The sequence below is a fragment of the Elgaria multicarinata genome, chromosome 13, assembly GCF_023053635.1.
Source record: "Elgaria multicarinata webbii isolate HBS135686 ecotype San Diego chromosome 13, rElgMul1.1.pri, whole genome shotgun sequence".
NCBI classification, from domain to species: domain Eukaryota; kingdom Metazoa; phylum Chordata; class Lepidosauria; order Squamata; family Anguidae; genus Elgaria; species Elgaria multicarinata.
Window position 1 is genome coordinate 28670981 of NC_086183.1, and position 13708 is coordinate 28684688.

Genomic DNA, 13708 nt, shown 5'->3' on the forward strand with positions numbered 1-13708 from the left:
CCCCCCCCCCCGCCCTCCTCTCCCGGCCTTACCTGGCACCACTCCCCTCCACTGCAGAGCTCCGATTCGGAGCCAGAGCTCCGCAGCGAAGAGGAGCGGAGTATGGGTGGAGCGGCGCGGAGCGGAGTGGGGCGTCCGTGCACACCCCTATTTTCTACCATGCTGGATTGGCTGTGCATGCACACATGTGCCTTGAGGCAAGACTCCATATTTGAAACTGATTCGCTTGGTGTAAATGTTGCAATCAAGTTCAGAAAGGGCATATTTTGAGAAATGCACAGTTTAGTCAATGGGTGGTGCTGTGAGGAGACACACAAGTGCACTCTTTTGAAAAATGTGCAGAAAGTTATGCACTTTTCCTGTTTGAATGAAAAGAGGAAAAAGTTGCAAATAAGAACGACAGCGAGCCAAGCTGAGCTACATGGAAAACTCAAACACCCTTGGTTCTTCTCTCCCTAATCTTGCTCTAGTTGTACTAAGCTGTTTGAAGAATTTGACAGCTATTACGAACGTCACAGGGCGCTTTTTTTTGTTCTTTTTTCTTTTATTACCTCTACTCTCACTTTATGATACATGCTAGGTCACAAAGGGAGGGGCGTGTGCATCCGGGGAGGGGCGCAGTTTGATAGCGTTCCTGATCCAGTCCAGACATCTTGGAAACAAACTAGGCAGGGAGCCACTTCGTGAAAGCTCATATTGCCTTCTAGGGAGCCTCCCTAAAAGTGTCTTTGGAATCTAGTGAAAAAGAATTGCAGGCTATGATAGAACAAAGTTTTAAGAGAGGGAGAAAGGCCACACACTTTGACGCTTTCAAAGTTAAGGGCACAAATAAACTACAATATTGTGGAGGCTCTTATGAAATGAGAATTGTGGGACAGTTAGAAGGATCAATCAGAAATCTGGGACCAGATTTACCACTTTTTAAAAAAGCAGAGAAGCTAAAGGCAGCACGGGGTGGGTGGGATACCAGGAGAGGGGGATAATCCTCACTCTTTCCCCAATGCTCCCCTGAAGTTGCTGCATACAAGTATCTATAGCTGGAGCCACAGATCTCCAAAATCTGGTTATGCTACCAGCAAGATTCATCTAAGTATCAAGGCAAGGCAGCCCACTATGCCAGAAATGCAAAGCTTGGGAAAGAACCGGGTTGAGAGAAGGATGGCTAAGGGTCTTTATTCAAACAGGATGTATATCTGGAACACAGATTGCAACAAGGGGAACCTACTTGTGTATCTGAAGAAATGGACTCTTCTCAAACTTGGGGGTGGGGTGGATTTGGGGTGAGGTTCATTAGACTAGATCCTCGGATGAAACACTCTGGATTCTTTACCTCGAGTCTCATCAGTGGAAACAACTCCAAAAACATAAAGGGGTCAGAAAGGGGCCTTAGAATAAGTTCATCCATACCTGAGACCACCAGGTTCACATGTCCTATTGCAGGAAGTACCGCGTCTCCATCCATCATCACCGTATACATTCCAGAGTCCCCTTGCACTAAACTCTCAATGTGAAGGGAGAGGTCTGGGCCCATAGTCTCCCTCCCGGAGTAGGCTTCTCCACTAAAATAAAAATCTGGGATTGCATCATCGTGGGTCCAGATAAGTTTCACTGGCTGGGCTGTCATTCCTCGGTACCAGCTGCATCGTGTAAAGGATTCCGGAAGGGATCCTGGCGTTAAGGTGACGCTCTTCCCTTCTATTGGGTTTGAGGGTGTCACTGTGACTGGAATTTTAGTGGTGGTGGTGGTGGTGGTGACATCTTGGCCTGGAGTCAGCGGGATGGGAGAATTCAAAATGGAGCCTGATGTGTGGGGTGAAAAAGAGGGACGTGTTAAGGTGGTGGTTTTCCTTTCTGTTGGGTTTGAGGGTTTCAATGTGACTGGAATTTTAGTAGTGGTGGTCGCGTCTTGGCCTTGAGTCAGCAGGATGGAAGAACTGAAGATGGAGCCTGGCGTGTGGGGTGAAAAAGGGGGGCGTCATTCACTTTGCACAGTAGACTTATTCTAAGCAGTGAGTTATTCTAACAATGCCCATGATGACAGTTCAAAGAGGGCCTTTTGGTGATCAATAAGTAGAAAATAGCTCTTTCACTCTTCCAAAGAGACCAAACCTCATTGAATGTTGGTGAGAGTTATTTTCAAATAAGCATGCTTAGGGTGATGCTGAGGGGGTATCCCCCCCCCGCCTGCCCAGAATGGCTGCCCTAGAAGAATCGGTATACCCTTTACTGTACCAATAAAACCTGGATCTCCTCAAGCTAAAGAACATGTAGATTGATCATGGTTATTAATGGGTCAGTTGCCTTTAGCGGAGCAGCAGGAGGCAGGAGGCTAACCCCTCCCTCCTCAGTTATTTTAATGCCTTTTCACTGCAGAACCCCAGGTGTGAAAGGGTCAGTAGCCGTCAGCAGCCCTTTGGATGCCTGACCATAGAATCATAGAATAGAAGAGTTGGAAGGGGCCTACAAGGCCATCGAGTCCAACCCCCTGCTCAGTGCAGGAATCCACCCTAATGCAGCCTAACGTGCTAATGCAGCCGCCATCCACCTGAAGCCCTCCAGGTGCTTTGGACTTCAATTCCCAGCTAGCAGGGCCCATGGTGGAGGAATGCTGGGAGTGGTACTCCAAAGCATCCAGAGTGCACCGGGTTGGGGAAAGGCAGTGCAAATGGGACTGAACTGGCACCACCCTTTCATCCAGGCCCTTGTGATACTTTAGCACTGGAATTTTACCTGCTCTGGCTTCTAGTCCAGAGTATACACAGCCACACCTGCTGCCACCTGATCAACGTGGTGATGATATGCCTCTAGACAGGTAGCTAGAGGAACTGGGAGTCAGTCACAGGGCTTTTCCCTGTCTAAACATGGATGAGATTTCCCCTTAAGACACTGCACTCCTCAGATTGATCAGCCTTACACGCTTAGCGTTCTGTACATGTGACACAGACGAGTTACCCCTCTGCCATGACAGTTAAAGACTTGCAAGATGTGGAGCGGTGGGTTCCAATCTTTCAATGTCTTTTAAATCAGAGAACCAGAGATTCCTAGCCAAATCAAAGACAGAGTATGTGTGGATGAGGATATGAGCTATCCTGGAGTTCTTAACATGGAGTACCAGGGTGTATTCTTGGATGGGAAGTGCCAGGAGGATCTTCTAGGCACACACAAACATACACGGTGAAATCCAATGTAAGTCCTACTTAGAGCAGACTTGTTGAAATGAATGAGACTTAAGTTAGTCTTGGCTAATTTAAATCCCATTCATTTCAACGGGTCTAATCTAAGTACAATTTCTTTTGGATTTCACTCACAGAAAGAGAGACAGACCCAACAATCCAACATTGAAGTTTGGAATGGGTTACTTATTATAGGCTGTTTGGTCACTGCTACTGGGATCAGAGCCCCCATCATCATCATCATCATCATCATCATCATCATCATCATCATCATCATGTTTGATTAATAAGCTCCCACCTCCTTGCTCCATCTCCATGTTGGTCCCGATCCCTCTCACCTGCGAGTAGTGCTGCCTGCCAGAAGCCCTTCCTCCCATGAGGCCCCTGAATGTGGCTCAGACGCATCTCCTGCCTCCCCATCATCAGCCGGACGCCGGGGTTCCTTCGGCACGCACACCCCAGCGGCTGTATCGGCTTGGGGCAACCTTCGACCTGGGCAGGGTGGAGAGTTGGTAGCCGAGAGACGTTGCCCTGCCCTAGAGCCAGTCAGGTAGCCAGACGCATCTTGGGCTCCCTCCACCCGAGGATGAGAGCCGGAATGTAAATACTGGGCAGGAAGGAAGGGAGGAGGAGGAGGGCGGTCCTGTCTGGCAAAAGACAGCCAGAGGCAGTGAGACCAAAGGAGCGAACGCTGCTAACTCTCTTCCAAGTACCGAGACTGGAGAGGGGAGGGGAATCCAGACGAAGCATTTGGTGATGGAGGGAGGGGAAGAGGACCAAGAACCCCCCCCCATCCGAGACTTCTGGTGCCAGGAGTGAGGGTCTTCCTCCCAGATGACACTCTTCCTCTTTAACATGGGGTTGGGGAGAGATCCACCGGGCGATTCTCCTGCACAACCCCGGCTGAACTGAACTGGTGCTTTCCAGCAGCGTTTCCTTCAGGTCAGCTTGGTTTCCGCAGGAGAGCGTCTCAGTGAATGGCGTCCCAAGCAGTCCGTCTCTCTTTGTGCTGCTGTTCTCACAAGAGTTATCTCTGAGCGTAAGCAAAGTGCCCCTTCCCTCCAGTGGAAGCTGGCGGCTCGGATGTCAGCTCGGATGTGAATCCTCTCCGGGTTTCAGTCGGAACCAGTCAGGACTCTAAAGGAGCTCTCCAGGGAACTATCCATTTCAGGGATTGGCTTCAGCACCTTGGAGAGCTCTGTTAGAGTTCTGACTAGATCTTATTGAAACCCAGAGGCCTAAACAAAAGAAAGGATCAGTCCTACCAACCACTGTTTCCTCACGGCAAAGGTGATGTGCCGTAGCACTGGATTTCACCAGGGACTAGTTGCTTCAGACTCCTCTTCATCCATGAATCTTACTAGGCATTGTTGGGCCAGTCACCATCTCTCAACTCTGCCTACCTCAAAGGGTTGTTGTGAGGATAACATGGAACAATCCCACAGATGACCCACAAGAAGACTCACAACTGAAAAAAACTGTGGAAACAGTGCTGGTGTGGTGGGATACTGGTTGTGACTGGAAAAGAAAAAATGCACTCTGCACATATTCAAGGAAGCAAGGATGGAGGTTGGATTAGATACCCTCAAGGTCCCTTCCCAACTCTGTAATTCTATGATGATCTCTTCACAGGTTCAGCATCTTCCCATGCTGTCTTCGGGGAGGATTTTGGAGCAGTAGAAAACCACTTTGCCTTGAGTTCTCCTGTAGGTTGAAATTAGAGTGAAGAACAAAGGCGAATCCTTCCTTTCCCCAAATTACAGCTCTTCTTGGAATTTTTTTTTTAGCATCAGTTGCATCTCTCTCCCTTTCCTATATTCACAAAATCCACCACAAAAAGCCCACTTCAGGTACTGGTGTTGCCTTTGCCAGTATCCAGAAATTAAATTCCTTCCAGCTTTTCAAAGTTGCCCCTTCCTTGTGTAGAGGGTGTGGGCAGTGTCCTTTTACCCACAAAAGCCTCTGTTTCAAACATTGCATCGCTCTGGGCCTTAAACGAAAAAACAAATCATTTACCAGCTTAATGAGTTGTACAAGGAAATAAAAACTATATGAGGGAAAATCTAGGTCAGGCTTCTTTGGCGAGCCAGGGCCCAACCCAAGAAAGCCTTGTGTTTTCCATTCTCTTCAAGTTTTCCATTGAGGGCCCTTTGATATCAGTGTCTCAAATTTTGGCTATATCCCTTCTTGAATAGCAGAGTTTCCGATCTATTCTTTTCTTATTTCAGTCTCTAAGTGGATTTGGGGTGGAGAGGAGGTGCATAGGGAGACAAGTGGGAATATGAGTCTGAGTCATGGCTTGGGGCCACAAGACCTGACAGAACACCTCTCCTGACATGAACCTACCTGTACACTATGCTCAACATCTAAGGTCCTCCTCTGGGTGCCTACTCTGAGGGAAGCTCAGAAGAGGACAACAAGGGAGAGGGCCTTTTCTGTGGTAGCCCCCCAATTACAGAATTATCTCCCCACTGAGGCCCACCTGGAGCCAACATTGTTATCTTTTCGGCACCAGGTCAAGACTTTTCTCCCAAGCATTTAACAGCATATGTTGAGTTTTAACTGACTCCAGAACTAGCTTTGGCCTGGCTGAGAGTTTAAAAATTCTTTTAAATGTTAGCTGATTTTATGTTTTTAAATTTTGTATATTGTTTTTTTCATGTTCAGTCTTTTAATCTTTGTAAACCACCCAAAGAGCTTTGGCTATAGGGCAGTGTATAAATGTAAATTATTATTATTATTTTAGTTAAGTGTTTGGCCATCCCTACCACTGGGCAGAGTGAGGCAGCCTCCTCAGGTAGTGGATATGTGAGGAGTCAGGAAGTGGCATCAAGTACTGGAGGACAGAGCTGTGTGTCATGTGCCTCTACAATGCCCCTATGTGCTTCGCCAAAACACCTGAACCATCCGAAAGAGGAGCAAAAAGGATAGCAAGTGGTATAATATCAGCATATTCTATAGGTGCAAATTTAGAAATACTAACTTCTTTAAATAGAAATATAAGTCATCTCACCACAGTGGAGGGACTGGCTAGGTGTCTGGTGTGCTTGGTCTGTCTGCTGTTCAAGTGCTGCTATGTGTCAATGGACAACATCAAGGCCTGGGTCGCTTTCCCTTCATGCAGTTCTTTGACTTTAAACCAGGACCACCATCAAATGGGGGACACCTTCAAATAGAGGACTGTCCTTCTCCAAAACAAAGGACTTGTCCTTTGTAAAGCAGGCCACCTGACCACCCTACCTTCACCCCCTTTCTGCTTTCGTATGTGAACAGGTGATGGATGCGCCGTCTGATCCCTCATCTCAAGCAGCCCAAAGAACTAAGCCCTATTGAAATGAGTTCCATTATGACCAGAAGAAACACACGGAAACATGCATATCTCTGGCAATTTTCTCTTTTTCCTGAAGCCAAGCTGGCTAAGAAGAAAACATGTGTGTCATTTCCTAGCAAAAAGGCATGAGACATGGATGAATTTGCCAATGTCATTCACTTTTTAAAAATAAAATAAAAATCTCATGCTAATATACAGTAGCTTCACAAACATTGAGTACAGATTCACGGTGAACAAATTATTGAGTACCTGCAGGCCAGGCTAGACTTCCAGTTATCTAACACTACCTAGACTTGGAAGGTATACAGCCAATTAACACACTGTGTTAATTATGTAGCGTGTAGCAGAGCCCTCCCTTGTTTTCTTGCTGGTTAGTAGGGTGACCATATGAAAAGGAGGACAGGGCTCCTGTATCTTTAACAGTTGCATAGAAAAGGGAATTTCAGAAGGTGTCATTTGTATATATGGAGAACCTGATGAAATTCCATCTTCATCACAGCAGTTAAAGGTGCAAGAGCTATACTAGATGACCAGATTTAAAAAAGGGCAGGGCACCTGCAGCTTTAACTATTGTGATGAATAGGAAATTTCACCAGGTTCTCCATATATACCAACGACACGTGCTGAAATTCCCTTTTCAATACAACTGTTAAAGATACAGGAGGCCTGTCATCCTTTTCATATGGTCACCCTAGTTAAGGCTGCAATTCTATGATCCCTTACTAGACATGTATAGGATTGCACAGTAAATTTGTGTGGCCCTGATTTGGATTGGGACTGGCATATGCCAAAAGGGGAGGATTAACCCTTTCCACCTCCAAGCCAGGGCCGGTGCCAGACTGTTTTGTGCACTAGGCAAGGTGAGCTACTTACTTACACACACACAAACACACACACACACACTTGCCAACTTCGATTCAGCTGTTCAAGAAGAGTTTCTGAACTATATTGTCTTTTTATTGTGTTTTTTTCTTAAAACAGCTAAATTGTATAAAACTGTGACCCTTAAAGGGCAGTACTGCGCCCCTCTGAGGTCTGCGCCCTAGGTTGCTGCCTAGTTTGCCTAATGGTAGCTCCGGCCCTGCTCCCAGCTGTTTGCTTCCTGAAATTCTCTGTAGGGATTATATAAATTGGGATGGGGGCGGGGGTCCGTTAGTGTTTGTGCAACAGACTAACATGTCTACAGCTCTGGAAGATATTTACACCGAGGTTCAATCTGAGTGGGAAGAAAAGCAATGTGTGTGTGTCTGTGTGTGTTGGATGAAAGGCAGAGACTTTAGTTCTGAATAGCAATAAATGTTTATTTAATCAAAGGAATGGAATACAAAGGCAACATGAACAGTGCAGCCATGTACTTATTAGAAGCGTCTTGTTTCTAAAATGAAGGATAACACAGCATGCAATTAGATACGTGCAGAGGTTTTAGTACTCACGTATGTCAGTTGCTTATTCTTGTTACAAAAACAATGAAGCCAGGTGAATAGTAAATAACATAGTTCCTAAGGTTTTCAGGCAGACAAAGAAATGCTCAGAAATCTGGCCAGAGTCTGAACAGAAGACGCAGCTGTGGGTGCCGTCGAAACTTCTACAAACATCAAGGGGACTTCTAAAAGGCAGGCTGTTGTTTTGCGTTTTCCCTCCTAAACGGGCTTTCTGCACTAAGAAAAGAGACAGGAGGAACCATGGGAAAACACGGGAGGATTATAATGATGTTGTTGGGACCCCCCCCCCCATTCCATTTCATGAATGAGGTGGGCTGATTGCACAACAAAAGCCTCATCTGGAAGAGCCGGGGTCTTCTCCTGGGTCTTGTCCTGGGTTCGAGTCCATTGTAACTGGGGTCTTGTCCTGGGTTCGAGTCAACAGGAAACAAGAGCTCAGGATGGAGGCTGCAGTGTGAGATCAAAAAGAAAGAAAAAAGAAAGGGTAAAATCCTTACCTTCTAAGCTAGGCTTTTCCATCCTGAGGGTCTCCAGATTTGTTGGACTGCAACTCCCATCATTCCCAGCCAGCATGATGGGAACAGCAGTCCAACACATCTGGAGAGAAATCCTGTTCTCAGCAATAGCAAGGAGTTGCCAGCACTCTTGTTTATATGGCCAGGAAAACGTTCAGACCTCTTAGCTTGAAGCCCCTTTCATTGGCACTTTTCTAGATGGAGTTTAAGTGGTGGAAAGGTAATACACATCATCCTCATATTAATTAATACTCTTATTGCCATGAGAATAGTAATGAAGATTCAGAGCCTGCATTGATCAGGTGTTGGACTAGATGATACCTGAGATCCCTCCCAACTCTAGGGTTCTATGGTTAAAAGAGGATACAAAAACTATGTCAATGCTCATGATAAATAAAAGTATTTCTTGGCTCAGTATGGGCAATGTCTGAAAAGCACTGTTCTCATGTTACACGCCTCAGTAGTTTACTTGGTCCAGATTAGGTTGGCTGCTGCTGTATCCACCCAGTACCAGCCAGTCTCTCTTGGGTTTTGGGCATTTGCTGATCACTCAGCTACCTTTGCTTGTCACTGTCACCAGCCTGGCTCTATTTCCCAAGGAACGACAAACTAACCTACTCCGAACTCAGAGTCTTTCAAAAAAAGCATCAAGTATTACAACAAATTGCCACACATCCAAAACTCAAAGGTGGCAGATTCAAAGTATGGAATTCCTTACCACAAGCTGTGGTGATGGCCACCCATTTGGATGGCTTTCAAAGGGGGTTGGATAAATTCCAGGAGGAGAAGGCTACTAGATTTGATGGCTTTGTGCTACCTCCAGTATCAGAGGCAGTAAGCCTATATGCATCAGTTGCTGGGGAACATGGGTGGGAGGTTGCTGTTGCACTCGTGTCCTGATTGTGGGTCCCTGGTCGACAGCTGGTTGGCCACTGTGTAAACAGAGTGTTGGACTAGATGGACCCTTGATCAGATTCATCAGGGCTCTGCTTATTTTCTTATGAGCATTATTTTTTATGATGGTGCTAGACCAGGCTAGGGCTGCTTACTTGGGACCACCTCAATCTCCAAGGTGGCGGTGGCCTTCTGGCGAGAGAGTGCATTCACTGCTTCGCAGGTGTACTTCCCAGACTGCTGCAGCGTAACATCCTGGATGAGCAGTTCAGATCCTTGGCCTTCTTCCTTCCCGTTGAGAAACCAGCGATACTCTGCTTCAGGGAATGCGCTGGCTTTGCAGGAGAGATTGAGGTTGGAATGTTCAGCGTAGAACTGTTCAGGCGGGTGGATCACAGGGGAGTCAGGACCATCTGGGACAAAGACATGATGCAGACTTTCTAGGGTTTGAGCTTCAGATTGTAAGAACCCCACCTCCCTTTCCATTCACAGTGTAATGGAAATTTGTGCAAATTATGCACAACGCAACCGAAATTCATGCAAATTTCACAAATGGCAGCCAAAATGTGCACAAAACTCTATTTGCGCAAAGAAACAAGAAATATGCCAAAATGTTCCCAGAGTTTGGGGGAAAACATTTGCTCAGCTGGCAAATGAAGCCAAGTTGGGCACGCTGGGGGACTCCATCAAGCCAAAGGAGAAATGGATTCGCCAGCAATGGACATCCCTCGTGTAATCCTGTGTTTCTCTTTCCTGAGTGAAACGTGAGAGATATGAGGAAAAAGCAGCACTTTTCACTGAAGCAGCTGCTGAGAAGCACGGACGGGACAGGATGTTAGAGGGAAGGCAGAGATCACTGGAGCCAAACAAGAGGAACCAGATACTCACAGATCACAGCAATGTACACCCTGTCACTCATTTCAGTAGAGGCTGGATTGGACGCTTCACAGCGATACTCCCCAGCATCACTGCAGTTAACGCTTCGGATATCGAGGGTCTGATTATTGTCGGACAGCTGGATGGAAGAGCTTTTGCCGAGCGGCTCTCCATTCCGGAACCAGCGGACGGCCACGGGTTTAGAGGGCGTGTCGCAGGTGAGGCGGATGGAGTCAATGAGCTCCCTGAGGAAAGGGCTGGGGAAGACGGACACGGAGGGCTTGGACAGAGCCTCGGAAGGTGGAAGATGCCGAAAACCTGCAGGAGGAAGAGACAGAAAGTTATCACTTGCTGTGGAGGTGTATGTGTGGGTTTGAGAAGGGCAGAGGGGGAGGGAGAGAAGGGTAGGGAGGAGAGGGCCAGGTTATGCTTAAAGGTAATTCTCCCTGAGCACCTGCTTTCATGTCTCTGCACCCCCTCCCCTCAATCAGCGCACTGCAGCCAAATCATATGGAGGCGGAGATTAAATTTCAAAATACAGCTGGACCTCCATGCCATCACATCCTGCACCATCATGGTCGGGGTGTGTGTGTGTCATAAGCAGGGCTGGCATCAAGGCTAGGTATGATCAAGCACCTGCCAAAGGCCCATATTCCAGTAGGGCCCCATTGACAAGATCCCCCTGGGCTTGCTCCTCCTCTTTCCCATTGCAACCTGCTTGTTCTCCTGCCTGGAGGGGGGCTAGGGGCTAGGGCTGTGCACGGACCCCCCCGATCTACTCTGGATCCCAAACTGTAGTATTTGGATCGGGTCTGCTCCGCCCTGCGTTGATCCGCCTATGCTCCGCTCCGCTCCGCTGCAGGGCTGAAAAGAGAGCTGCTGCTGCCATGCAGAGTTGCCAATATTGGGCCAATGGTCTGATTCAGTGTAAGGCAGCTTGCTATATTCTAAAGTTCCTTTTGCTCTGGCCCAGACAATGGATCAGGAGATGCCATTGCCTGCTTTCTCCCTGGGACTCTGCCAGTCATGCAAGCAATTGAGTTTATTTATTTTAGTCATGGACCAGCACAGCAAAAAACATCATCAACAATAATCTTAGGAAACCCCAACAAGATGAATACGATAAAATACATACATAAAAACACAGCAGTCTCAGCCTGAATCTAAAATGCAATAAAACTCTTCAATGTGAATTTCCGTTGGCTTATAGCAGCTGCACAAAAAACTGGTCACTTTTAGAGTAGCCTGAGGATTCTCATCCAATAGAAGACGTTTTAGGTAGTATTCATCTGATCTACTGGGCGTTCGTTGCAAGATAGGTTTTATAAAGGTTTGGCGCAAATCTTGGTAAAAGGAGCAATACAGCAGAACATGGCCTACTGTTTCCACTTTACCCATCTCACAGCGGCATACCCATTCTTGCCAGTCATGCAAGCAAGTGGTCGCAATGAGATCCCTAAATCGACAGAAGTAGACAAACTTAAAAGTGGCAGGTTCACATGACCCTCAGGTAGGCTGGTATTATTATCATCGACATTAACAACAACAACAACAAGAAGTGACCCAGCACTGCTAGATATTCCCCTAGTCTCAGGAGAGGTGACATCTCAAGGTGGGATACTGGGGCCGGAATGGCTGAAGAATGAGTGAATCATACCTGAGACCTCTATGTTCGCAAATCCTATTGTAGTCACAAGTCCGTCTTTTGTCACTGTGTAGTTTCCAGAGTCAGCTGATGTTAAACTCCTGATGTGAAGGGAGCAGTCCGGGGCCCCTGTCTCCCGCCCAGTGTGGGCAGCTCCATTGATCTGCCCTAAAGGAATCGGAGGTAGGAAATAGACAAAGATCCGCTTTACCAAATCAGGTATCTTCCCTCGATACCAGCTGCAGCTGACGACCTTTTCCAGGGTTCCTCCTGGCGTCAGGGTCACATCCCGTCCTTCTATTGGAATGGATGGTTTCGATGTGACAAGGACTTCTTTTGGGCTCCCACTGTGGGCTCGGGTCAGCAGGAAGCTAGAACTGAGGATGGAGGCTGCAGTGCAAGGGGAGGAAAAGAAAGGACGGAGCTTTACTTTCAAGGCAAAGGTCCACAGAAGCTTATGCTGCAATACGGTTGCTAGTCTTTAAGGCGTCATGAGCTACGCTGGGTGTTTTAATTGTGGATTTACACCTTACATTATTACAAGCCCGTTTGGCCCCCTCCTTGGTTCAGATCAGGCTGTCTGCTGCTACCCACAACCAGGACAACCCCATCCCTCTGGAGTTTCTGACATTTGGGCCCAGTTGCTCCAACCATCTAGCAATGGTTTCCAGTAGGGTAGATGATACTGGGCTATATAATAGAATAGCAGAGTTGGAAGGGGCCTACAAGGCCATCGAGTCCAACCCCCTGCTCAATGCAGGAATCCACCCTAAAGCATCCCTGACAGATGGTTGTCCAGCTGCCTCTTGGCCTCTAGTGTGGGAGAGCCCACCACCTCCCTAGGTAACTGGCTCCATTGTCGTACTGCTCTAACAGTCAGGAAATTTTTCCTGATGTCCAGCTGGAATCTGGTTGCCTTTAACTTGAGCCTGTTATTCTGTGTCCTGCACTCTGGGAGGATCGAGAAGAGATCTTGGCCCTCCTCTGCATGACATCCTTTTAAGTATTTGAAGAATGCTATCATGTCTCCCCTCAATCTTCTCTTCTCCAGGTTAAACAGGCCCAGTTCTTTCAGTCTTTCAGACATATGGCTTGGTGCAGTATAAGGCAGCTTGTTATGTCCAATATTAATAAGGTCCCAATTGTATGCAGTAAAGTAGAAAGCAGATGGGTGTGGTCAGGATTCCCAAGGAGAAGCTGTTACATCCAGCCACTCATCAGACCACATCCCACCCCTCTTCCGTGCCAAGTCCCAGCCGTTCTGGGTCTCTGCTCACCACGTACCCTTTCCCCCCTCCAGAGTACACATCTCTCACCTGCTAAGAGCAGCATCTGCCAGGATTTCTTCCACACAGGGGTGCAGTGAGGCATGCCCATTTTGTGGGTATTCCTGTAGGGGTCGTTTTGGCTTTCTGGGATATCTCTACAGACTGTCCTTTGCCCCCAGCATCCAATGCCACTGCTGATGCTGACCAAGTCTCCAACCAGATGAGCAGGAACTTGGCATCTGAAATACTACTACTACTACTACCACTTCCTCCTCCTCCTCCTCTTCCTCTTCCCAGGGTTGACCTTGGCAGCTGTATTGCTGTGTCCTTCTCTTCCCTAGGCTGAGTTTCTCCCAACCAGTTTCCCTTTTATACCATGCCCACAAAAGTGTTGAAATGTGTAATGCAAAACACATGGGAGTGGTATGAGGCAGAGATGTGGCCAGCTGGAACCCAGCCAGTCACTCCCCCAGGGGGTGGCAGCAAAGAAGAGAGACAAACACAGCTGTAGCAGCTTGCAGGTGGCAGCCCATGAATAGATCACGGATGTGATTGGAAGAGATG

General features: G+C 47.5%; 1 protein-coding gene across 1 annotated transcript; it reads right to left on the minus strand.

The window, feature by feature from the left end:
- Window positions 1–8280: 8280 nt before the first annotated feature.
- Window positions 8281–13247, minus strand: LOC134407800 (carcinoembryonic antigen-related cell adhesion molecule 5-like). The gene is made up of 5 exons (XM_063139747.1): window positions 13193–13247; window positions 11889–12266; window positions 10244–10549; window positions 9511–9768; window positions 8281–8393 (listed from the first exon to the last, which is right to left on the minus strand). The coding sequence occupies exons 1-5, from the start codon at window positions 13245–13247 to the stop codon at window positions 8281–8283; spliced, it is 1110 nt and encodes a 369-aa protein (XP_062995817.1).
- Window positions 13248–13708: the final 461 nt, after the last annotated feature.